The sequence below is a fragment of the Penicillium hordei genome (assembly GCF_028827395.1).
Source record: "Penicillium hordei strain IBT 12815 chromosome Unknown utg000006l_segment0_segment0, whole genome shotgun sequence".
NCBI lineage: Eukaryota > Fungi > Ascomycota > Eurotiomycetes > Eurotiales > Aspergillaceae > Penicillium > Penicillium hordei.
The window spans coordinates 1525374-1550411 of NW_026623147.1; the positions used below are offsets into that span (position 1 = coordinate 1525374).

At 49.8% G+C, this 25038-nt stretch overlaps 11 protein-coding genes across 11 annotated transcripts; 4 read left to right on the forward strand and 7 right to left on the reverse strand.

Moving 5' to 3' along the window:
- Positions 1-289: 289 nt before the first annotated feature.
- Positions 290-1795, forward strand: N7537_011272 (uncharacterized protein; the record flags this gene model as incomplete). The annotated part of the gene is made up of 1 exon (XM_056902326.1): positions 290-1795. The coding sequence occupies one exon, from the start codon at positions 290-292 to the stop codon at positions 1793-1795; it is 1506 nt and encodes a 501-aa protein (XP_056747613.1).
- Positions 1796-2355: 560 nt separating this feature from the next.
- N7537_011273 (AGC family serine/threonine-protein kinase) lies at positions 2356-4086 on the reverse strand (the record flags this gene model as incomplete). Its single annotated transcript, XM_056902327.1, has 1 exon — positions 2356-4086. The coding sequence occupies one exon, from the start codon at positions 4084-4086 to the stop codon at positions 2356-2358; it is 1731 nt and encodes a 576-aa protein (XP_056747614.1).
- Positions 4087-4137: 51 nt separating this feature from the next.
- N7537_011274 (uncharacterized protein) lies at positions 4138-4751 on the reverse strand (the record flags this gene model as incomplete). The annotated part of the gene is made up of 3 exons (XM_056902328.1): positions 4138-4272; positions 4335-4339; positions 4553-4751. 3 exons carry the CDS (start codon positions 4749-4751, stop codon positions 4138-4140), a joined length of 339 nt encoding a protein of 112 aa, XP_056747615.1.
- Positions 4752-5155: 404 nt separating this feature from the next.
- On the reverse strand, positions 5156-6182 carry N7537_011275 (dihydroneopterin aldolase family protein; the record flags this gene model as incomplete). The annotated part of the gene is made up of 2 exons (XM_056902329.1): positions 5156-5338; positions 5424-6182. The coding sequence occupies 2 exons, from the start codon at positions 6180-6182 to the stop codon at positions 5156-5158; spliced, it is 942 nt and encodes a 313-aa protein (XP_056747616.1).
- Positions 6183-6937: 755 nt separating this feature from the next.
- On the reverse strand, positions 6938-8775 carry N7537_011276 (uncharacterized protein; the record flags this gene model as incomplete). The annotated part of the gene is made up of 7 exons (XM_056902330.1): positions 6938-7330; positions 7385-7481; positions 7540-7613; positions 8024-8184; positions 8240-8245; positions 8315-8443; positions 8724-8775. The coding sequence occupies 7 exons, from the start codon at positions 8773-8775 to the stop codon at positions 6938-6940; spliced, it is 912 nt and encodes a 303-aa protein (XP_056747617.1).
- A 674-nt stretch (positions 8776-9449) lies between these two features.
- N7537_011277 (electron-transferring-flavoprotein dehydrogenase) lies at positions 9450-11490 on the reverse strand (the record flags this gene model as incomplete). Its single annotated transcript, XM_056902331.1, has 3 exons — positions 9450-9556; positions 9612-11130; positions 11196-11490. 3 exons carry the CDS (start codon positions 11488-11490, stop codon positions 9457-9459), a joined length of 1914 nt encoding a protein of 637 aa, XP_056747618.1. The 3' UTR covers positions 9450-9456.
- A 2331-nt stretch (positions 11491-13821) lies between these two features.
- N7537_011278 (TBP family protein) lies at positions 13822-15160 on the forward strand (the record flags this gene model as incomplete). The annotated part of the gene is made up of 4 exons (XM_056902332.1): positions 13822-14138; positions 14200-14287; positions 14369-14783; positions 14840-15160. Coding segments are annotated over 4 exons (837 nt in total), but the record flags the coding sequence as incomplete, so codon positions are not given.
- A 288-nt stretch (positions 15161-15448) lies between these two features.
- N7537_011279 (NAD(P)/FAD-dependent oxidoreductase) lies at positions 15449-16913 on the reverse strand (the record flags this gene model as incomplete). The annotated part of the gene is made up of 3 exons (XM_056902333.1): positions 15449-15740; positions 15810-16791; positions 16865-16913. The coding sequence occupies 3 exons, from the start codon at positions 16911-16913 to the stop codon at positions 15449-15451; spliced, it is 1323 nt and encodes a 440-aa protein (XP_056747620.1).
- A 360-nt stretch (positions 16914-17273) lies between these two features.
- Positions 17274-18411, forward strand: N7537_011280 (class I SAM-dependent methyltransferase; the record flags this gene model as incomplete). Its single annotated transcript, XM_056902334.1, has 2 exons — positions 17274-17374; positions 17427-18411. The coding sequence occupies 2 exons, from the start codon at positions 17274-17276 to the stop codon at positions 18409-18411; spliced, it is 1086 nt and encodes a 361-aa protein (XP_056747621.1).
- Positions 18412-18618: 207 nt separating this feature from the next.
- Positions 18619-20229, reverse strand: N7537_011281 (uncharacterized protein; the record flags this gene model as incomplete). Its single annotated transcript, XM_056902335.1, has 3 exons — positions 18619-19641; positions 19691-19999; positions 20050-20229. 3 exons carry the CDS (start codon positions 20227-20229, stop codon positions 18619-18621), a joined length of 1512 nt encoding a protein of 503 aa, XP_056747622.1.
- Positions 20230-20592: 363 nt separating this feature from the next.
- Positions 20593-21690, forward strand: N7537_011282 (adenosine deaminase family protein; the record flags this gene model as incomplete). The annotated part of the gene is made up of 1 exon (XM_056902336.1): positions 20593-21690. The coding sequence occupies one exon, from the start codon at positions 20593-20595 to the stop codon at positions 21688-21690; it is 1098 nt and encodes a 365-aa protein (XP_056747623.1).
- Between the last annotated feature and the right edge of the window lie 3348 nt (positions 21691-25038).

Below are 25038 nucleotides of genomic sequence, written 5' to 3' on the forward strand. Positions count from 1 at the left end.
ATATTCAGGCAGCGCTGTGTTGTTTATATATTGCTTATCCCTGTCTTCTTTTCTCCAATTCTCTGAGCATCTCCCGCCGTGAACTATCATCTCCGCAATGCGATAGAAAGCTCCGCCATGCTAGATTTGGCTTAACGACTGTGACGTTTGGAACGATAACGATTATTGTTAACCACTCGCGCGAGCTATTCCTTGCCAGGCGCGCCGGATGCGTTCCATCTCTGTCGCCATTGTATGAACAACCCCTCGTCGACCTTATTCGTCTTTCCCCTCTTCACTTCGCACAGCCATGGCTTCCTCGACACCACCGAAGCGACGAATCCCCGGCCTGCCAAACCCAGTGTTGGAAGCAGAGCAGCAAAAATGGCTATTTACCGAGGAAGAATTTGAGCGCACGCCATCGCGCATTGATAAGATCGAACGCGGGAAAGAGGACTACATTCGACACCGTGCAGTCGAGTTCATTTGGCAAGTGAGCGTGATGCTGAAGATGCCTCCACAGACCTCAATGACCGCCACGGTGTACATGCACCGCTTCCTCATGCGCTATTCGTTGATGGGCCAATATCCGGAAATGGGGTCAGACCTGATGCACCCAAAGGTGATCGCCGCGGTGGCCCTGTTCGTCGCGTTCAAGGTGGACGAGGCCATGCGCCGCATGAAAGATTTCGTCATCGCATGCTGCCGTGTCGCCATGAAGCAGCCAAACCTAATTGTCGACGAGCAGTCCAAGGATTACTGGAAATGGCGTGACCTGATCCTGCAGAATGAGAGCGTCATGCTTGAATACCTCTGCTTTGACCTACAGGTCGAGTCCCCCTACCGCATCCTTTGGGACTACTCTGTCTTCCTAGGCGTCGGCGACAACAGAGCACTACGACACTCCACCTACTCCTTCCTCAACGACTCAACATACACCGTCCTCTGCCTTCAATTCCCACCCCGCGTCATCGCCGCCGCGGCTCTGTACGCCGCAGCCCGCCACTGCAAAGTCGCCTTCACCGACGACGCCGAAGGCAGACCCTGGTGGGAGCAGATCGACGTCCGTCTCGACGACCTCATCCGCGCCTGCACCTTCATCGTCAAGATCTACGAGCGCGTTCAGCAAAGCCTCAGCAAGGGCTACCCGGAATTCGCGCTTTCAGACTCAACCCCGAACCCCAATGACCCAACCCGCATCTTCGATACCGATCCTACAAAATCCGCCTCCGAGCAACAATCCACCGCCACCCCTCCATCTCTCAATGTCACCTCAGACACGGCTACAAATGGCCGCAAACGCTCGCGCGAACCCGAATCTCACCCCAACACACAATCGCACCCACACTCACCATCCCCACAAAACAAATCCCATTCAACCCTCAATGGGAACGGTGACCGCGATCGATCCCCCAAGCGCCAGCGCACCATAACCCCCTCCCACGAAGCGACCCTCCCAGCCGACCAAAAAACAATCCCTCCAGCACCCTCCCGCCCACGCGTCCCCGCGGCCGCATTATCCCAAACAAAAGCTACGCCTCAATTCAACTCCCTGTCAATTACGGGGGAGAATCCGGGGGAGAAGCCAGGACCGAAACCCTCTGCGCACTCCCCTCCAAAAGAAGAGTCCAGCGCCGAAGAAGGCGAAGTCCCTGAAAAACAGCACCATGTCGTTCCAGTCGCACATCCCCCGCAGCATGATCCCGCGCCTACGGCAGATGTGGATTATCGGAGTCAAGTAGACTCCCAGAAAGAGGAGAGAGAGGAGGGCGGGGCTGATGACGATAATGCTGGAAGTGAAGAAGGCGAGATCTAAGATCTAAGCCTATAAACTTGGGTCTATCAGGTCACGCTTGGGTAAGTGTGGCCTCAGGGATAATATTTATGAGTGAGAATGAATGAAATCCACGGAGAATCGAATTTCTCCCATTTGCTTGTCTACCAACTTTACTACCCAGGTGTACTTGTCCTGCGTCCTGATTTATTAGGGCTGTAAACGATGTATTTTTATGGATAATCCCAATCTCAAAAGATGTAGTATTCAATCCCAGTTTTCCAGCGCTAGATATGTGTAGATGGTAAATTTTACTCCGAATAAAAAAGAAAAGGAAGAAAACCCCTAGCAGATATGCGAAAGTACCACTGGTTGTGTCCAGTTGATACTGCATGTGTTTTGTATTGCTTCAAATGATCAGAGCAAGGCAACAACTCGGCATGAAAATGATACCAAGACATATGTGTGAGCATGGCATGCAATTCAATGTACAAAAACCGGCACACCGGGACACCTTGATGCGAAATATGCATTATCTTCGTTCTCACTTTCTTCATCATTCTCTTCTCAATTCTCCTCAATCAAAAATTCGCAACTTTACTTCAATATCCAGCAGTCATAACTCCCAATCCATGATCCAGCAAGCTGCTAGAAGCAACATAGCTGAATCCACCGAATGGGTTACTTTCAGCACCAACAACGTTGTCATCTGCACCCTTTCCACCCGGAAAATCCTGCCCCTTGCCGTAGTACTCATCAAAGCCGGCGGCAGTGACCGTCGGGCTGAGCGGGAGGTGGGTGAAATCAACGGAGAAATTCTCCGCGAGAGCGGGGTCCGTAACAATAGGCTGGATAGGGGGGTCGAGCTCGCGGCGCTCAAGGGCAGCCCAATCGATTTTGCGGAAGAAGCGATGCTTCTTGATAATCTGCAAATCCTTCTGCATGTGGTATCCGAGACGCTTGGAGGGTTCCTTGCGGAGAAGACGGGTGAGGAGATCCTTTGCGTCGGGCCCGAGGAAATAAGGGAGCACGAGTTTCTGTTTGACGATCTTCTCTTGCAGCTTTGCGTGATTGTTTCCGCGGAATGGGGGTGAGCCGGTGAGAAGGTCGTAGCCCAGTGCGCCGAGGGACCACCAGTCGCATGCTTTGCCGTATGGCTTGCCTTGGATCACTTCTGGCGCCATGTAGTCGATTGTGCCGAGGAGGGAATTGCAGCGGTCATCATCGCTGAGCGCGATCTTGCTGAGACCGAAATCGGTCAGGAGGAGGTGGCCTTGGGCGTCTAGGAGACAGTTCTCGGGCTTCAGGTCGCGGTAGAGAACGCCGACGTTTTGGTGAAGGTGTGCTAGTGCAAGTACCATCTCTGCCATGTAGAAGGCTGCTGTATCTTCTTCGAACATGCGTTCCATGGCTAGGTGGTGGAAGAGTTCGCCGCCTTGCGCGTACTCCAGGATCAAGTAGAGCTTCGCGTGGTCTTGGAAGGCATAGAATAGCTTCACGACAAAGGGATGGCGGTTGACACTTTCCAAGATTGTGCGCTCTGTCTTTGTCTGCTCGACTAGCCTTTTGTGGACAGTGAGGGAAGCCTTCCGGAATTGTTTCTGGGCGTAGAGCTTGCCCGTGACGACGTGGCGCACCAGCAACACAGTTCCAAATGAGCCCTTGCCTAGGCATAGGATAGGCACGAAGTCCTCCGCTGTCATCTTACGGCACAATTGACTACGCAAATCCGGATTCATGCCTGGGACATCCGCATTGCGATCGTCCAGTGTCTCTGGTTGCACTGCGTCGGAACTAACAAAATCCTGGTCTAGAGGGATTTCATAGCTGGTCAAGATCTCGGTCTGGTCGCTGTCGGAGTAAACACTGGCAGCACTGGGGGTCTTGGAGATAAGTCCGCTGCCAGCTGTGTCGTCAGTCAGATTCAGGGTGCTAAGTTGAAGCTTCAATGCGCTAACCCCATGGCCTGTGGATGCCTGTGCCAGTGGGCTGGCACCATCCAGTGCAGTGGGAGGTCGAGAAGGTGTACGTGAGCTCGAGGCGGAGAAGTCCGATTCCTCGTCGCCAGATGCCAGAGTGAAACCACGAACGGTTGCGCATGCCGGCCCGAATTGGTTCTTCTTCTTCTTCTTCCGTCGCTGGTTGTTCTCGTTGAGAGTCTTGTTTGAAAACTCATTAAATCCCTTGGCTGTCTGCTCTGGGGGTGACATAGTACCCATGTGTGCATTGGGGCGACGGTGATTGGCTGGGATTTCAATGGCGGACTGTTCGCTATCGGCCTGCGGAGCGAACACGTCTCCGACCGATAGGTCATCGACATTCGAGGAAGGCATTATGCTTTTGCTGTAGCACCTATGATAGCTCCGCGAGTAGAGCGAAACAATTTAGGTAAAAGCGCCGGTGATAACCGCAGGGTCGACAATTGACCTTGTGCGGTTTGTGAAGAATGGTAGCAAGGTATTCAGAATACCTATCTCGCAGTCGCTGTTCACATAGAGGCACCCGGTTAGCCTCAATCGCTTCGACCTTGAATATTGACTATAAAGAATGAATAGAGGGGTAGGTGAGGGTTTTCACACACCCCCACTAATTATCGCCAAGGTAAAACGTAAAAGAAATTTAAAAAATAAAACAAAATAAAATAAAATAAAATAGCAAATGAAAGGAGGGCCAAAGAGACGTACTTCAACTTGAATTTATTGCATCAAAGCACGGTTTTCCTTCAGTGCCCGAACTAGTCGATAGACTAGCCTTGAATCTCTCGAGCAGATTTACCGTCCGCCCTTCTTCAGGACGGACCCGGGACCCCTAGCCAAGTCACCTCGCTGGTCGAGGAGTCGAAGGCCAAGGCGACAGGAGAAAGCACTGAATATGCCGACACGTCGGAATTGTCAGGAGCAGGCGAATCGATGTTCAGAGGGGATGGATATGGATCAAGGTTGGCCAGGAAGCCACTAAGCGAAATCGAAGGCAAAGACGAAGGCACAGATGGGCACATAGAGGATGAAGAATTTTAGCAAGCAGAGATTAACAGTTTTTCTTCCCCAGGAAGTGAAACAAAGCAAGAAAACCGTGAGATCCTGCAGAAAATCGGATTTCAGGCGCAGATCCGGGGGCTGAGCCACTAGTCCTAATTGGGATTTCACGTGTCAGATGCTGACATTAACATGATCTTATTGATTGGATTGGGATGTTGTATATTATCTTGATATTGTCATGATATTGCATTATATCGCATGATATTACAGTCTTTTTGTTTTGACTAGCCCTCGATATATCGCCAAATGGTTCTACAGACCCGAGACCGCCTCACACAGCCTCAATACTACAGCCACCAACTTGCATGAGTGTCGATCTGCATACTGCAGCCTCCTGTATAACATGAAACCACTTACACGGCACTTAGCAGCTCTCGAAGAAAGCCTTTGAGCGAGTAATCTCCACACCAGACCGCTGGACAAAAGCGAGAGCACTTGGCTTCTCCACCTTGACCGTCACACGCTCATTGCCAAAGTCCACAGTCACAATGCGAGCAATGAACGTAGCCAAAGACTCTACAGACTGGAAATCAGTCTGATCAACCTTCTATAATATTAAGTCAAGTCAGCAAATTGGCCCGAGAAAAGACACCAATAAAAACATCAGAGAAAAAAAAGAGTTAACCACATACCTCAGCCACAGCCCGCGTCACGGCCTGATAAGTATCAACAACAGTCGACCCCCAAGCAAGCTGCCCAGGACCCTGGAATGTAAGACCAACAACAACAGCCTGTTTCTCAAGTCTCTCATGGGGATTCACCCCCAAGATAGCATAGCACCTGATCCCCTCAATCCGGAACTCCTCCTCCAAAACCACCAACCCGCGCGCCTCCCCACCAGCAACCTCCTTCCCAAGCGCAATAACCCCGCGATACCGAAGCCCCTCATCCGCGCGCAGCAAAGCCTTAGGCAAATGCAGCAGAACCTCGCACTCCCCATAAGCTGCCGAAATAGGGTTCGGCTGCTTGGCCGCAGTAGCAGCAGACGTAGTCTCCAACAGACCCAATCCCGCATCCGCGACAACGCCCGCTATCACCCGCGGGTCTTGGCCTAGTCCGCGGCTCTGCATTTCCTCGCGTTTCGTACCCTCTAGACTAATCAGTCGCTGGGAGGGATGGGATGGGGATGAGATGTTCTCGCCCATGTTGCGCACGTCGCTTTCTAGTCGGCGAAAGAGCTTGCCGTAGTCGAGGGTCAGGGAGACGTTGTCGGTTTCGGCGGCTGTGATTATGGAGGAGTAGGAGAGCTTGAGGGTTGCGGTGCATGGTTGGGATTTTCCCTGGCGGTGCCAGGCTTCTGGAGCGCAGGGGAGGGGGAGCTCGATGTCGCGGAGACGGACGCTGTCAAGGACATCTGGGCGGGGTGGGAGTTGGATTGGTTGGTCGGTCATGATTGTTGGGTTTATGTTTGTTGTTTTAGGAGAGAGGTTATTGCAAAAGCATAAACATTAAATTGAAGGGAAGCTGAGGGGTCTGGTTTTTTTTTGGCGGGGCACCCGTCGGCGGTTGTAGATCATGACGAACCCACACGGCCATTTCCGCATTTTGGTTTACTCTGTATATTTCCAGAGTTGTATATAAATAGATCAGATTAATGGAATATCATGGGATATTGCATATATTCCTCTTAACTATAGGTGCTACAGTTGGAGTTTGGTTGGTTGAGGGGGGGCTGGGGCTAATATATATTTTGGCTTCGACATAAGTAATGACAATAGACGCAAGTCTTCATCACCCAATTAACCATTCAAATATAGACATTACTGGAAGCAGGGACCGACGGGACACGGGGAATGCTACAGCTGAAGAAACAAATCAAAGAGAATTAATATTTCCAGACGCTAACACACATACAATAGTCCAGGATGGACAAGACCATAGGGCGATAACCACTTAGCCTCCAGCCACCCCAAAGCTATCAGGATAGAAAGAAATGTTTGAAAACTCGCGCTGTCCAGCCGCCAGGAAGAAAGAAAAGCACCCGGCTGCGAGAACATGCTGAACGAAACCTCGGCAGGTGGAAAAAGGTCATGGTCCCATGAAATCAATACGAGACGTTGCGGGTATTTGGCGAAGGAGGTCAACAAAAATGATGGTAGAACGGAAGAATACGCAGTAAGTCCAATCAACGAAGACCCGATGCCATCTACCAGTAGCGAGGACGGTCGTAAGGAACATACTCGCCTCTCGGCGGAGAGCGAGGACGACCGTAACCCCGGGCAGCTAGGTAGGGATCGTCATAGTGGCGAGGAGGTGGGGGAGGCCGGGCCTCATAGGGGTCTTCGTAGGGACGACGTGGGGGCGGGTAGTCTTCCATCCGAGGGCGAGGGGGAGTCCGGCGGGCATAGCCATCCCGTTCATAGTAGGGATCGCGGCGGATTGGGATTGGCGACCGCTCACGGTAGTGCTCCCGAGGACTGTAGCCACGTGGGGGAGGGATCCGGCGGTCGTACTCCTCCATGGTGGTAGGGTAGGGACGACGCGGTGGGGAACGAGACCGGTATGGGTCACGAACGGGGCGTTCCTCAAAGTTTTGAATCTGGGATTTGGTGAGAGGGGGTTCCTCCAGGTCCGAGCCAGGTTGGGCGCTTACATCGGCGACACAAGAGACGACGGAGCCCTTGAACTCTCGCTGGTCCAGTTTCTCCACGGCGGTTTTCAGGTCGTTGGCGGTTTCAAATTCCACAAACCTTGGTCAAATGTCAATGGATTGGAAGGCTCTCTCGCGGAATACAATGGTCCACCTACCCTCTGCCCTGTTCGCGGCCAGTCTCAGAGTAAACGACGTCCAGACCAGACTGGCGGGCAAAGTCTTTTAAGTCCTATTTAATGCATGGTGAGTCCAGGTCCAGGAAAGGTAACGTGTCCGGCAAAAGTTGCGAGAGAAAAAAGGTAAGTACTCCATGTCCAGTCCAAGGAGGTGTATCCGGAATGGCCATCTTATATCGGCATCCAAAATTCCCAGGAAAGGCTCCATGGGGTCTGACAACAATGTGTGGTGAATATGCAAGGATTAAGGAGTATTTCTCAAATCTCGAGGTAAGAGAAAAAGCCATAGAAGCAGTTCTCAGTTACCAGGAGAGGGGTGCGGATGGATTAGTACTCCAGGATCCTTGGTTCAACCGATGGCCTCAAGGACAGTGGACTGGAAGCATGTGTGGGCTGAGTAGAGAGACAGGGTTGAAGAATCTAGGTCAGGAACTTCGGGGAGGAATGGACTTGGGCTGCTAACCTGCCAACTTGTTTCTGGAAGACCGGAAATCTGCATGCGGAACATAGTGCGACGTGGACGAGGGAGAGCATTGCGGTCTGGGGGTCCCGGGAAGGTCTCCTTACGGCGAGGACCGCGTGCAAACTGAACGGTGAGTCGCTCGCCTTTGAAGTCACTGCCATCTGTGGTATTGATAAGCGGGGAGAGGTTATCGGCGGAGAAGTCATGGGGGCATACGGAACGCTGCAGGAAAATAATGTTAGCAAGTCTGCAAATAAAGGGGAACAAGATGAGCCATCCAGCCATTCTTACCGGGCACAATATCTCTGGCATCCAGTTGGTCGTCATATTCGATAAAGCCGAAACCGTTCATCAGCTTGATCTCCGTGATCTTGCCGGAGCCATGGCTGCTGAAATGTTCTTCGATGTCGCTTTTAGTCACTGAGATAAGAAGTAAGGAGATTAGCACATCACTTCTTAAATGGTGACCCTCAAAACACCTGTCTGATGGTCATCCGCGGCGAAAGCTGTTCCATGTGGGTAGCTGAAGCTCCCATTTGCTCACCCCGGGAAGGGTGGGCCGAGGGTGGCATCCCACACGAGCATACGAGGGATCAGAGCACATGGACTTTGGGGGGACTAGCGAAGCGACCGGATCATGCAAGGTGGTGCGTGTGTTCTCCAAAGCTCAGGGAAGAGCGACAGTCAGGTGCTAGCATACCGTTGCGGGGAAGGTTCCCAAGATAGAGGCGGGTCGAAGACACCTCAGTCATGGCTGGTCTGAAATAACTGATGGGCGATAATAAAAGTAAATCTGGCTAAAGGAAATCCTAGAGAATATGGGAGAGATCGAAAAGGCGGGAATGCAGCGAGAGGCTGTGAAATGCGATGTTGCTGCAGGAAAGCGTGTAACGCGTAACCCGACAAACGATCAGAGAGCGGATGTACTGCAAAGTACTGCAAGGTCAAATAGCAAAGCAGAATAGCAAAAACAAATACAAAAGATACAGAGAAGAGAGAGGGGAAGAAAAGGGAGAAAGTACCGTCTGGCGGTGGACAGATGAGAAACTTTGGCCGCCTCACTTTTTTCTGATCCACGTGGTTCCACCATAGAACATAGAGAGGGGAAGAGATAATGTGAAACATTTATGTAGAGTATTGATTTAGATTATTGATTTAGATTATTGATTTAGATTAGATGAATCAGAGTAAATACAGAACAGTAGAATATCTACCGAAAGAAGTATAAGGAAGCAAGGCTTATCCCTCGTGGACTCTCTCCACTGGCATTCCACGGTTCTGCCCCATGGGGTCTTTTTTTGGTTCACTTTGTTTTTTTTGCCTATTTGGGGCATCTATATACATTGGTCTTCTTGTTTGATATCAAATTATATCCAGGCATTCTTTTTATTAATCCCCGCCTGATTCTAGGTATCCCGAGGTCCCTCATAAGATCATGTCATGATGTACTTGGGTCCCTCTCCACCTTGGGGAGTCTGCCAGTTAATGTCTTGTGTAGGCACCTTGATATCACAAGTCTTGCAGTGAATACAACTAGTAAATGGTTAGTATTGTACCCAGGATTACTCAAATACAGGTAAACACTTACTTTTGTGAGTTGATTTGGAATCGGACCCCGTGCTTCTTGCTAGGGTCCTCCACATATTCGTAGACGCCCGCAGGACAGAACCGGTTTTCAATCCCCTTGTAAGCAGGCCATGCGAGGTCTGTGTGTTTATCCAAGTCCTCCACCTGCAGGTGAACCGGTTGGTCTTCCTCGTGGTTGGTGCCGGTCCGACTCACACTGGTCAAGATATCGAAGCTGAGCTCTCCGTCTGGCTTGGGGTAAACGATCTTTTCGTATTGAGAAGCAGGCTTGGTAGCCGCTGCGTCGGTGCCGTGGTGGCTGAGTGTCCATGGCACTCGGCCCTTTAACACATAGGCCTCCAGACCAGAGTAGATAAGTCCACCGAAGAAGCCTAGTGGAGTGTTGAATGAGGGTCGTATGTTACGGACCTCGGACAGTTCCTTCCAAATGGATGATTCCCGCAGAGATTTCTCATAGTCAAACAAGAACACGGTTCCTTGGTTGTCGCCCTTAAGCGCTGAAAAGGCAGCCTCGGCGGCTAACATGCCCGATTTCATTGCGGTGTGGGTACCCTTGATTTTCGGGACGTTTAAAAAGCCAGCCGTGTCACCAATCAAGGCACCTCCGGGGAATGCGCACTTGGGAATCGACTGGAAACCACCCTCGTTCAGTGCTCGAGCTCCGTAAGAAATGCACTTGCCGCCCTCGAGAACCTCTTTAAACATGGGGTGGTGTTTCATCTTCTGAAATTCTCCGTACGGTGAAAGCCATGGGTTCGGGTAGTCCAATCCTACCACCAGACCGATACTCACCATGTTGTCTCCAAAGTGGTACATCCAGGCTCCACCATAGGTATCTTTGGGAAGAGGATATCCCATCGAGTGGGTGATCTCGCCCGATCGGAATTTCTCGGGCTGAATCTCCCAGATCTCCTTGATTCCAAGACCATATGTCTGGGGCTGGCTGTCTCGTCGGAGATCATATTTCTTGGTCACCTGTTTGGTCAAGCTGCCGTGGCAGCCCTCAGCAAGAAGCGTGACGCGGGCATGGAACTCCATTCCCCTCTCAAATGTCTCCTTGGGCTTTCCATCCCGAGCAAGTCCCAGGTCGTTGGTCGCAACACCCTTGACGGAGCCATCTGCGCTATAGACCATCTCGCTGGCTGCGAAGCCAGGATACACCTCCACACCAACCTCTTCCGCACGCTCCCCCAACCACTTGGTCAGCTCGTTCAAACTGACAATGTAGTTCCCGTCGTTGTGCATCTGTGGCGGCATTGGGAGTGGGTAAGAGCCGTTTTTCGTCAGAAAACGCATCTTCTCGCCCTTGGCGGGGGTCGCACCCTCAAAGCGCGAGGGGTTGTCCTCGGACAGCCAGTCGGGGAGGAGCTCGTCGAGGGCGGTTGGTTGCAAAACGTTTCCGGAGACAATATGCGCGCCCAATTCACCAGCCTTCTCTAGTAGAATAACCCGGAATTCTTCATTGCCTGCCTCGTTGGCAAGTTGCTTCAAACGAATCGCGGCGGCGAGACCAGCGGGACCTGTAGTAAACCAGAGCTTAGTTAGGCTGCTTCGGACGAGAACTAATGCGGCATAAAGCACGTACCACCACCGACAATGCATACATCCACGTCGTCGGACTCGCGCTCCAATGAGCGAGGATCGAAGTCGCCATTCTCGTCGGTGAAGCGCTTTGATAGCGACTGTGAAAAGGCTCGTGTCTGGGTTGGCGCGGTGAATAATGCCGTTCGCCGAGCTAAACATTTCCCGGAGGCTGTGAAAGGACTGGCTGAGTGGCGGGTTGGAGTAGCGATGGCAGAGACGGAGGGAGTAGCTCGTGAGAATCGGGAGGATCGAATTTCACGCCTCAATAGAGGTAGAACGGCACCTTTTGATGCCATCGCGGCGTATGAGATTGTTGAGAGATCGGGGGTTGAGACCAGGATTAGTAGTAACGACCAGCAATTGGCATCACCAGATCGTAAGGGTAATGCGGAGACTCAGGCTATTTAGGTCGTAGATCCCGAATGTCCCCAGAGTCCTCGAGTACCCGAATTTTGAGTGGAAGTGACAAAACGCCGAAAAACCGCCTACCCTCGGCTCAGCTCGGTCGGCCAATAGAAAACTCGGCGATTATCCAACTTGGAGGCCTGAGGCAGCGATGGATGGATAGATCACCCGAAGCGGAAATCGCCTCTAGTCGTCGGGGTTTTATCGCCCGTAGCCTGACTGAACTTTTAGCACCTGTGCGTATCTTTTTAGTTGTATTATTCAAGATCTATATGGAGTGCTGCCTCGATTCTTGTCACATCTAGGCACCACATGTTTAATACGATGTAGATACACGGTACTGATCACATGCATCACATGCTTAGCTTCACTTGTGATAATGGAATATTCCAATGTCGACATCAGCTTTAGACCTACGGAGGACTCCATATTGACCTTGCATATCTATATGCCAGAGAACAACCTTAAATAGTCGAGTCATACTAACTGTTTCAAGGGCGCCAAACACCGATCTGGCCAGATTCAAAATGTATTTGCCGTGTTCCGTATTATTACTACATTTCCGGGAATGTGACGTCTGTGCCGCTTCGGGTATGGTATTCAGCATACTATACCATACCGCATACCGGAATCCTCTAGAAAAATGCAAAAAACACCATGATATGACGTGAAGGGTTATCGTGAATAACAAAGTCTCAAAAACCATAGTCGGTAGATCTAAATAATAGACCCGAATAATAAGAAAGTGACTGATCATCGCCAGATTGCATGCCATGAGATTCATCCAGCCTTGGCGGACAGTGGATCAACACTGGGCGCCACCGCCTGTTAAGGCAGAATCAAAACGGCCACCTGTCCTAATCAAAATCTCTGGAAAGAGTCGCTGGTTTGAAAATGCAGAGAGAAAGTATAGTCGGATCAAATATAAGTTGTGAGAAATATCCCTCCCTATTACCAGTTAGTCCACCAACAAAATCCGGGATATTATAGTGATTATAGTGATTCTTCGGTGTGGTGAGGTCAGAGAGGTAGGGGAAGAAGCAGGGCAAAAAAATCAGAATTTTTGTTCAGTTGCCATCTGTTAAAGCGGCAAGAGGATAGCGCGTCGTACATGGAGTGACCGAGGGTAGTCGATGACGATGATTGGACTGGCATGGGACGGATGGACTATCAGCTGCAGGAGGAGCGCGGACTGGCAAACCCAGCGCCTGTAACCATGGCCCGCGGAGGATAAAGCAAGGGTGTTTGAACCAGTCAGGGGTCAAGATAGAGAGATTAGCGGAGTACGTTGGGCGAATGACAGTCACTAGAGAAGCTGTATGTCTGTGATTGGCTTGCAACGTGGTTTTCCAGAGCCGCTAGCGGGCAATGGAGCCAAGGTTGAAGGGAGAAAAGTCTTGCTGCTTTTAGCGCCACCGGCGGCCCAGTCTCCCCTGACCAGGCTGTGACTCAGCACTATATAAAGGCCCAACCTCCCCCCAATTTACCTTGGGAATTTTGTCTCGGTCTTGGCGGATCTTATTTCGGAAATTCTTCTTCCCTCCGCTCCTCTCAAAAAGCCTCTTGATTATCAAATCTTGATATCTGCCGGCTTTCTCTTACTAATCAGATCTATCTCAATCAGATCTTTGATTTATCTCTGGAAAGACCCTTGATTCTATCTCTTTTAGGGGGAAAAAAAAGGTTTTTTTTTAAGTCCACGGACCTAATCACCAGAAGTCGAGCCTCAGGTTTCGCTTCACCACTCTCTCTTTTTTTCAGATCGCGCAGATAGACAATCCCATTTTCCAAAAACAGCGCAAAAGAAACATTTCGAAAGAAACCCAAAAAAATTTTGCCGTCCTTCCGTCCATAATATCGCCGTCGCGCTTATCTTGAAAAAACACTTCAGTGTGATTTTTTTCTTGATTCGTTCACCAGTCGACTGCGTTGGTTTCGTTGCCTACACTATCTCGTGATTGCCTGTCATTCCGAGAGGTTACGTGCGAATACCTCGTAGGGGGATACATTGAGTTGTCCATCTCCCAGGTAAGAACTTCCTTCCTCGTTTGTTCTGACTACGGTTGCACCTTCCCTCTCTTATTCGTTCCTTCCATATTGGGGTTCCTTCTCTATGGATGCCTGCCTCCCATTCGCTCACCGCCTCTCTCCTCCCCGGCGCGTCATTCTCTTCTCATCTCGCGACTTTTCGCGATTCGAGCTCACATCTCTTTTCGATAGTTCCATCCTTTTATTTCTTGTCGCAACTCGAGTATTCCATCAAGATGGATTCTCTCACAACCCACCCTTCCAACGCGCAGCAGGCTCGTGCCTTTACTGCTACCTCGTCGCTGTCCTTCCCTGGTGGCGCTGGGGATCTGACCCCTCCCAACTCCGAGAAGGAGGCCATAGCACAGGGTGCACAGGGCGGAAACAGTATGAATGGCCAGCAGGCCGGAAATGCCATGCATGGCACCGGGGTGACTCCCGCTTCTCCTGCAACCCCCGCCGCGACCCCTAGCGCGACCACCGGAAGCAGTGGCATTGTCCCTACCTTGCAGTGAGTATACTCTGGATGTTTTTCTGGGTGACCAGAATGGCTGAACTAGTTATTCCAAAAGGAACATCGTTGCTACTGTCAACCTTGACTGTCGCCTTGATCTCAAGACCATCGCGCTGCACGCACGCAACGCCGAGTACAACCCAAAGGTATTTATTAATCACTCCTCACATTGCTCTGAGAGGGCGCACATCAGGGTACAATGTGGCTGAACTTAGTTCTCTCCTTAGCGTTTTGCTGCCGTGATCATGCGTATCCGTGAACCCAAGACTACCGCTCTCATCTTCGCCTCTGGAAAGATGGTCGTTACTGGTGCTAAGTCCGAGGATGATTCGAAGCTGGCTTCGCGCAAGTATGCGCGTATTATCCAGAAGCTTGGTTTCAACGCCAAGTTTACCGATTTCAAGATCCAGAACATTGTCGGCTCTTGCGACATCAAGTTCCCCATCCGTCTGGAGGGGTTAGCCTCTCGTCACCACAATTTCAGTTCCTATGAGCCTGAGTTGTTCCCTGGTTTGATCTACCGCATGATGAAGCCCAAGATCGTTCTCTTGATCTTCGTCAGTGGCAAGATTGTCCTGACTGGTGCTAAAGTCCGCGAGGAGATCTACCAGGCATTCGAGCTGATTTACCCTGTGCTTTCTGGTATGCTGTCTTGCTGGATTCACTGCCATCGTACCTTTACTGACTTCTGTTCACAGATTTCCGCAAGGTCTAAGAAAGCTCCAAGGAGATCACTATGCATTTCAAACCTGTATTAACATTGCTTTTCCCTTTTACGAGGACAGTCCGCTTTGGTCTGCACCTCCCTTTCCCTTCGGTTCTTTACGACTCTTTTCATGCAAGCATAGTTGGGCGTTTTTAGCGATTCGGATGATCCCCGGTTTTCCTCACACTTTCGCGTTCTTCCACACAATTAGATTGCTGCACACCGCAGTGAGGCGGTTGTGCGCCGGTCGATGGCTGCCTCGATTTAATCATTTATCGTTCTATGGTTTCATCTGTGGAGGATTGCTTTTATTCCCACAGGCCAAAAAAAATTAATGGTGACCTAAGGCAGTCTGTTAGATTCAGTTCCGTCCTTGCTTTCCTATCTGGGGCTTGATGGACCGGCTTTTCGCCGTGATGCTACCTTTTGAGTAGTCAATGAAAATGTCTTGAAACAAATTTCCTCTACATGCTCGAGTAGATCACTGTAGTTCGTAGCACTTTGGCCTCGAGCTTTGCTCGTGTCTCGGTCTGTAGTATAATAGAAATGCCTTTGTACATCCAATCTTCATGTTTTATACATCAGACCAAGGAGTACACCCCTAAAGCACACTACTCCGCAAAGCCTTCTTTGTCTTCGCCAACTCGTCTTTCAAAATTGCTCGCCTCTCCCCAGACCGACTCCCATCGCCATCAAAGTCCTCTTCATCCGACACAACGGCCTCAGGCCATGTCCACATCTTCCTCAACTCGGAGTCAAGTGTGCCTTCCAGCGCATCAACAATCTTGTCTCCAATAACAGGGAAGAACTTGAACCCATGGCCACTACCACCTGTAGCAAGGAAAAGACCTTCATGTTCAGGATGATAAGAAACAATGAAGTTACCAGTGGGCCTGTTTAAACCAATTAGCACCAACCACAACCATCCAACTCGCAGCTGGCAACCCAAGGACCAAACTCACGTATCAGTATACCAACAAACCCTCGTATCAACAAACTCCCTTTCCACAAACCGCGGCAAAAGCTGCCTCAACGCAACCCGGAACGCATCCTGTCCCTCCTGAGGGACGGGAACCCCTTGTTCAGGCAGACTAACCACCATCGAACCCGAAGCCCCAGCACCAGGAACCGGCACCTCAACCGGATTGCGATACCCATACGCATGCCGCGCAATCTTAAGCAGATTATCCCGGGGCGGGATAATAAAGATACCCGTCGCGAAGTTCAAGATCGTTGGCAGGTTCTCCAGCTCTCGTTGCTCCTCATCAGAGATCCGTATATAAGCAATCGCCTGTCCGGTCGCAACAGCCCGACCACGCAAGTCCACAAGTTTCGACGTCCACGCGCCAGTCGCTAGCACAACGAGATCCGCCTCTAGAATCGAACCATCCGCCAAGATGACACCAGTAGCTTTAGGCTTCGCGCCGTTTGTGTCGTAGAGCACACGTTCGACATCACCAGTACGGAAGCTAACCTTGCCCTCGGCGTCGAGGACGGTTTTAGCGTATTGCACGCTGGCCGCAGCATCAGACCATCCAGACCCCCAATTCACATAGCCGCCGGCGACATCGAGAGTCGAGCCGTAGGCCGGGACGACGCTGAGGACGTCCGCTTGTGTTGGCAGGAAGGTGACGTTGTCGCCCTCGATCTGGCGCACGTTGGCGTAGCTCTTGCGTGCGTACTCCTTGGCGCTGGCGCTGTCCTCTGGGTACACGAGTAATAGACCGTTCTGCGTATAGCGGCCATCACGGCCCCAGTCTGTGCTCCGCCATCGGTCAATGGCTGCTGCGGCGAGCTTGGAGTATTCTGCGTTGGCATAGTCGGCTCGCACGATCCGTGATGTGTCGACGGATGAGCCGTGCGGGTTTGGGATTATTGGTGAGGACTCTACTACTGTAACTTTGGATTCTGGGTGTCGCTTTGACAAGGAGAGGGCGGTGGATACTGGGGAATGTTAGTAAGTGGAAATGTAATGTGTAGCTTTTAGGATTGTTAACACTGGATTGTTAACACTCACATCCAAACACACCCCCTCCTACAATCAGAATCTTAGACGGCAATGCCATTTGTAAAAATTTGTGTGTGGGTGAACACTAGCATTGGAGATCTGGGGGATTACTCCAATTGATAACAGTCGGGCCGATAACGGCGTTGGTCGTCGGCTTCTGTTCCCGACTTTTCTTCATCGTTGGGGTCGATATCGCTACTCCGATCTATACCGAACGAGATGTGCAACTGATCTTGGGACTTGATTGTTATCAATTCGGTTTTCATTTCTTGGAGCCTCCATCTCCTTTTGGTATCGTGGGGGCTGATAACCCTGTCGCGTAAGCACTCAATCTTCGCTCGCGTCAGACCGTATATGCACAACAAGCCCTGCACAACAAGCCCCTTGGCAGTCCATTCTGCTAGTTCAAAGCACCATAATGAACGTAAATCAATTGCGCAGAGTGCCGTTAGTTGCAAAGTGGCCCGTCACACCCTGCCGCAACGCATCAAGTAAAGCCCCTCGACCCCCAAAGCCGAGGTATGTAACCAAACCCCCCTTTCAATCCCAAGCCCAAACTAACATCTCCCAGTCCCAAAATCTCCAAACCGGTGGCCATAAAACGGCGACAAGTAACTGCGCCTCGCCAACACTACCAAGAGCGCCCAAGCCCACAAGGCACTCAAGGCGAAACCGCCAATGCTGAAACCACGGCTAAACCAGGCCATGGCATCCCACCCAGAGCCTTAACCTTCCTGGGAATGACAGCACTCACCATAAGCACGTACTGTGGCTACCTGTACGCATCATACACGCGCGAAGTAAGCAAAGCCCAAACTCTGGACGTGCCACGCGATGTCTCAGACCGCTACAACACGACGGCGGCAACCTTCGATGCAGACGTCGAGCTCTCTGAAAAGGCAATGGGCCTCGGCAAGAAGCGACGAGATCTAGTCAGACAAGCGCGTGGGAACGTGCTGGAAGTCAGCTGTGGCACGGGGCGCAATCTGCCGTTCTATGAGCTCGGCGAGCGTCGCGGGTTAGATGCCGATGGCCATGCTACGGTTTTGGGGTGCCGATCGGTTACGTTTGTTGATCTTAGTCCACAGATGGTGGCTATTACGAATGAGAAGTTTGAGAAATTGTATCCTACGTTCCCGGCGACATTCCGGGCTTGTGATGCGGGTAAGGTTGAGCCGCCGTCTGATATCGCGCGTTCCGGGGCGAAGACGAAGGAGGGGCCGGTTTACTTTGATACTGTTGTGCAGACTATGGGTCTTTGCTCGATGCCGGATCCGGTTGCTACGCTGAGGCACCTGGGGTCTGTTACCGAGCCTGGGAGTGGGCGAATCTTGTTGCTTGAGCATGGGCGTTCTTATTATGATTGGCTTAATCGGATTTTGGATAATCTTGCTCCGGCTCATGCGGATCGGCATGGTTGCTGGTGGAACCGCGACATTGGGGATATTGTGCGTGAGAGTGGGTTGGAGATTGTGGAGGAGAAGCGTTGGCATCTAGGGACTACGTGGCGTTATGTGTTGAAACCGAAGCAAAGTACTGGGAAGTCTCAGTCTTGATCTGGTGGCTTTGGCTGGAGCCTCTTTTGGATGTAACATAATTTGGAGATGTGTATGATTATTTGGCATGATAGTAATGGAATTGAGGGATAGAATATACTCATTTCCTTCCACTATATATCAAAACATGATGAATCCAAGTTATTATCATGATGCTATCTTGAAAAGTGGTCTACATGTCCACGTATATACTACTGTAATGCCTTTTTAGTAACGATATCTGAAGCCTGGTGTCTTCCAGTCCGTGACATCCTCATAGTCATCAGATACCAACTGCACCCGGTTGACCATATCTGCCACATTCGTTGAATCGGGATCATCATCCAACCCCTTCCCACCAACAGCACCGGCGTTTCCAGCACTACCCTCAAAGCCCTCTAGACGCGTACGGCGAGCATTGGTCCATTGCAAGTAGAAACGCAGAACTAACGCCAAGAGGACAGCGAGGGCATAGCAAATCATGATCGTACGGAAAGCAGTGTTGTAAGTCGGTGCCTCCTCACTGAGGAAGAACTGAGGCCCAGAAATGTTTCCAGCACAGTAAGCCAGGAAGAGCATTGCAGTGACAGTCATTTTCTTAGTGACTCCGCGGTAATTTGCCTGCACCAGCGACATAGCAAGCGGCATTGCCGCGGGTCCAGTCGACAAGAGGAAATATCCAAAGAATTGCACCCCGAGGACGATATGCGCACGGGAGTAGATGATCGCACTCCCGATGACGCAAGGGAGAACAACGGCCACGATAAGCAAGCAGTTCAGTTGGCGGAAACGACCAGCCAGCCAGCCCGTTCCGGTGATTGTAGCCACGGTGATGAGGGAGTAAGGGATGGTGAGCAGCGTTGATTGCAGGTTCGTGAACCCAAAGGAGACAATCACTAGATTGGCAAAGTTCTGCGTTCCTCCGTTGGGGATCTGGGTGCACAGCTCCAGTCCAAATATAAGCCACGTCTTGGGATCCAGCAGGCATTCAACGACCTGGTCCCATCTCCATACAGTCTCCTCAGTTGCGCCTGTGCCTGCAACGACAACTCTGTTGCTTGCGAACTGGCGTTCCTCTTCTGTTAGAAATTTGGCCTTGGAGATTGAGTCTGGGAGTAGAGTCCAGATAGCGAATCCCCAAAGAAATGTTGCACAGCCGAGGACAATGAACATCCACCTCCATGGTCCAACGTGATCTTTGACGTGACCCAGCCCATAAGCGAGGAGACTGGAAACAATACCACCGACACTCTGTGTAAAGATGAGCTTCTATCCAAAATATCGATAGGAAACAACTTACGTTTCCAGCAAACCACAGGCCGGTCCTAGTAGGAATCTCATCACGCGTGTACCACGTCGACGTGATAAACATAAACGCTGGCGTGATTGTTGCTTCAGCGACTCCAAGTAAGAAGCGAACTGTAATGAGGCCGCCAAAGTTGGTACAGGCTGCAGTGAGAGCCACTACAGCACCCCAAAATAGAGTGTTGGCCGTCAAGTATTTGGCAGGGGGCAGACGAGCGATGAGCAAAGTTGTTGGATATACCCATCCCAAGTAGCCAAAGTAGAAGATCGATGATACCCAGCTGTACTGCTGGCCAACCAAACCCTAGAAATGATCTTAGTTGTGGTTCTTGTTTTCTCTCAGCATATTCTTACAGTATCGTGCCTCATCCCGAAGACCGACGCGCTCGACAAGATGGTCTTATCCATAAAGTTAAGCATATATGTTGCGAAAAGCAGTGGTATGAGTCGTCTGTCAATCTTCCTCAATACTCTTTTCGCCATAGCATGATCCGCCCCCTGCTCTGCCGCGGGAGAGGTTGCGTCCATGGCCATTGCTAGTGAAAAGAAAGAAACTGCCGTGAATCTCATTCCAGACAAATTGAACTCTTCTTATTCACAAGGTCATATGTCTGTTATCTTTCCCCGCATCCCTCTTATTTCTTATTGGTGTAACCCCTGCACGTTATCGCCGATTCAGGGATTCTTCAAGCGCCAATTGGATGGGAATGAAGCCAAGTCCTTTAGGGCTAGAGCTAGTGACCCAGTCATATTATGTTTAGGGTAGTGTCTCGGAGTCTTCTTTCTACTCCGGACCCCTACTCTGGTTCTTGATATTTTAAGCAAGTTCTACCTACTGAGACTAAACTTATATTTTTATTTGGAATAGAGTGGTGAAACCTCACCCGGGTAGTAATCATGAATGGCCTCACAATCACCCCGTTCATAGCCAATCTCCCCAAGGTCGAACTCCACATTCACATCGAAGGCACCCTAACACCCTCTCTCCGTTGGGAACTGGCCTACCGGAACAAGATTCCCCTCCCATACGCCACTTTCTCAGACCTGCAAGCCTCCTATGCAGTAACCCTCAACCACCGACCCGAGCTAAATGGCCGCCAACCAGGTATCCCAACCTTCCTGGAAGCCTATTTTGCCGGGTGCGAAGTCCTCCGCACAGAAGTCGACTTCTATGATTTAGCCATGGCCTACCTGCGCCGGTGCGCAGCCATGAATGTGCGCTACACTGAACCCTTCTTCGACATCCAGGCGCACACACGTCGCGGAATCCCCGCGGCTGTCGTTATGGACGGGTATCTGCGCGCGAAACATGATGCCGCTGCACAGCTAGGTGTGCATTCGCGCTGGATCTTGTGCTTCTTGCGTGACGAGCCTGTCGAGCAGGGTCTGGATGCTTACCGTGAGGCGAGGCCATGGGCTGCTGGAACTGTTGAGGGCGGGAAGGGCCTATTCCATGCTGTTGGGTTGGCGAGTAATGCGTACGAGAGGCCGCCGATGCTTTTTGAGGAGGGGTTTGCGTTGGCGCGTGCGGATGGCTTGCATGTTACTATGCACTGTGATTTTGGGCAGAAGGATACGCGGGAGCATATTACTGAGGCTATTTTTGAGGTTTGTGGGGGCAGAGGAGCGGAGAGGATTGATCATGGGTTGGATGCGGAGGATTCTGAGGAGTTGTGGCGTGGGTTGGTTGATAGGGGGATTGGGTTGACTTTGTGTCCGCATGCTTATCATCGGAGGACGGCGACTGACGTTTTGTTTCCGAAGATTCGGAGGTTGGTGGAGAGAGGGGTGAAGATTTGCATTAATAGTGATGATCCAACTTTAATGCATGATGTTTGGATTGATGGGAACTTGCAGAAGGTCTATACTCATTGTGGGTTTAGTCGGGGGGAGATGGTACAGCTTGCGAGGAATGCGGTGGATATGTGTTGGGCTGAGGAAGATATCAAAATGGCTATCTATCAGGAACTAGATGGTGTTGATATTTGTGAATAAAGACTTGACTAGGGTTATTTGGAAGCTCTTCTTTCGACACGGATATTATGAACAGTCTACTGTTTCACGAAGATATAGCATGTATCTACTTATGTATATTGTACGTTATACGGTTGAGAATATATTAATTTAGACATTCAATGAATGAATGAATGTTAAGCGCTTATAATGTAGAATGCACCTGGCATAGTACCTGGCTCGAAGACACCCACAAAGAATCTGAGAACGTAGATTGTTTTGGCCGACTGAGATTTGTACATGAACAGGACGAAGAATCATCAGCACATTGTGCAAGCTGGTAGCATGTACCGAGGGTGGATGAAAGTCAAGGTCATTGTAAAGAACGAACTGCCAATGAAAATTCCGATGTTAAAGTAGGTTGTGAACCAGTTGAGCTCATTGTCCACTAGAGACGACATCGCCCAGTCGATTGCATCGAAAAAAGGCCGGGGACAACTTACGAAGGCTCAAATCCCCTTTCATCCCCGAAACATATGCGTTGGCCACATTGGTTTGATCATTGAACGGAGCTTAGTAAAAGCGATATTGAGATTGGAAGTAGCATTTCCCCAAGTATTTCACGAAGAATATCTTTTCAAATAGGTTAGCATGTAAACAAAATAAAGATGCGATGACCAGCGTTGTTATATCAGACAGGTATACAGCAAGATGAAGAAATCTATTTGGAGATCAACCACTTTTCCTCCTTGGATGTGTCAGGCTCATACCACTGGAAAAGGCGCCGCAAACTGCCGGCTTTCTTGGGATTCTCGATTTCGTAGCCGGTGGTAGAGTTGATCCCCGTCACACGATCTTGTGGGGTCGTCATTATTTTTTTAACCCAGGTAACCAAAATCCGAAATGGTTGAAAGAGTTTAATACCAAAAACAGGACGATCTACTTCGAGGCCCCTTTTATAACTAAATTATAGAGCGCACGCGTCGAACTCCAAGTAGTGGAGGCAATTCTATATATTTACGAACTGCTGCGTGTTTCCGTAGAATAGCAAGACATGTGCGATCCACAGAGGCGGAAAGACGATGCTACTGGGGAAGTACATATCTAGCGATGTTCGGATGCTTGTCAATAACTGCTTATATATTCAATACACGATGCGCAGTTTGAGTACTCAGTGAGCCTAGGCCTGGGCACGTCCGGAGTACTGATTGAGCATACCCTAAGCGAAGTATCTAACCACCCTGTGCTGTGAAATACCCAGCGAGCAGGGCGCCCCTCATCAAGCGGCAGCATTCCGATTGGGAAAGTTGCGATAGCCTGGAATCTCGTACATAGAGTGACAAAAAGCATATATATGTTCACTAATATCCACTCGGCACTTTTTTCCACATGTGATATTGGTCGATGATAGTGTCAATTCTGGCCCGCATTAAAAACGGGTTTTGCTACCAATCTCCCATCATTGATTTATATGCAAGGTGCAGATCTTTTGCGGGGGTCATTCCGTGTCTTGGATGCATCTATTCTTTGTTTGATGCAATGGTCCCCGGGGGTTGGTTCTGATGTGGCGGGGAAGTCGGAACCAGAGATAATGGCTTTAGGTAAGGTTTGGATATTGATCCATCGGTTGTCGAGGCACACTTTCATTGGTAGATCTACACAGACTTGGATGTGTTCCGTTTAGATTGGAGATACCATATCGGGTATCTATTTACGTTAATCAGCTTTACTACATAGAAATATCAATCTACCCATATGATATACATAATTTGTAGACATATACAGTAATGTAAATATATAGAGTACTTTAGAAGACGAAAGTGGATATTATGTAGAACTGTACAAAGTAGTACCTGCGGTTGTGGAGGTGCGGAGAATTCCTGTGCACCTGCATACTGTATGTAGGTACTCCGTACAGTCTGTACGATATTCCCAATATTCTCAAGGGTAATTCAAATTGGACGCGATCAGATAAACTCGAGGTAAAGCAATTGTTTCCTTTCGGCCGGTGTAACAATGGGCACTATTCCCATGGTTGACGGGTCCCGATCCCCTGGGCCGAAGTGGTCGATGTCATGAAAACGGAGATCAGCAAAGCATAAATGCGACACTATTACTAGTATTCTTTTACAATATACAGATCGCAGGGGTTAATTCAAGGAATGATGTTTCCCTCAATACAGAGTACCGAGACCTGCATCACATCTGGGCAGCAATGCTCGTACCTGGTACTATGTAAATCCCTTGCTGGATGCCGGTCCCGAAGGAGAGATATGGGCAATGATGTACAATACGCGGAGTACGAGTATGGATTTTGATAACAATGATATCCTCCCATCCAACTAATCATCGTCATATCACTAAAAGTCAAAAGGTGGATAAAGGATCCGGATGGATTGGGAGGAAAAGGATGTCATCATGTACACGTAGGGAATATACATACGGAGTACGAAGTAGAATGTCTTATATTAATGTTTCCCCGATGGCATCACCACTTTTGTTTATAGAGCAAACTGTAGTAAATTTAGTCTTTAGATATTTTCTTATAAATATATATATACAACATATATTTTATAAAAAAAGGAGAGATCTAAAGTTATATTATACAACATACAACATACATCAAAGTTGAAAAGAAGAAAAACAAGTGTCTCAGCTTGCTGCATCATCAGTGGCAAACGTTCCTTTTCTCCCCGAGACGCTAATGTGAGCATCCCTTACTAGCGTCATGTACAATACGATACACCGGCTCTGATTGATCGTGATGCCGTCGATTGGGTCCCTAAGATCCACAAAAGAGTGGAACCCAGTGGACTTTAAGTGGTCGCTTCATATCTGTTTTTTCTTTTTCTGTTTATAAACGGTTGCGCTAGGGAGCTGCTTTGGGTCTCGGTGTTTCCGACCGGAGGGCTCGGCTTAAGCCTTGTTACTTTTTTTTTTTTTTTTTGGTCAACACTAGTGGGCTGTCTATGATACTGGATTGGATGTCGTGTGTGTATATGCTTAGTTAGTTTACTTGCATATTTAGTTTGTCGGAAACGAAGTAACCTTGGGAATTAATATATTTTGATCTATCAACAGCGGTGTGTGTCTTGGGTCTCCTAGCAACCAACAGGTGACAGATCGAATACATAATCTATGTTTTGTACTGTACAAAGTACATATCCCATGCAGAAGGAAGGCTTCGACTCCAACAAACCATTATGCCGATATCCACCGTGCAACTACCAATCACTGGATCGCTAGGTTATATTATTATTCAAAGAATCGGGTTGTGATTAGCGGAATCCGATGTATGCGGGATGAAGTTACCACTAGAGTTGTTGGATAAATGGAGACGCCAAGGTTGATAGAGCACCAAAATTGGACCTAGTCGGGTCATAGAACACA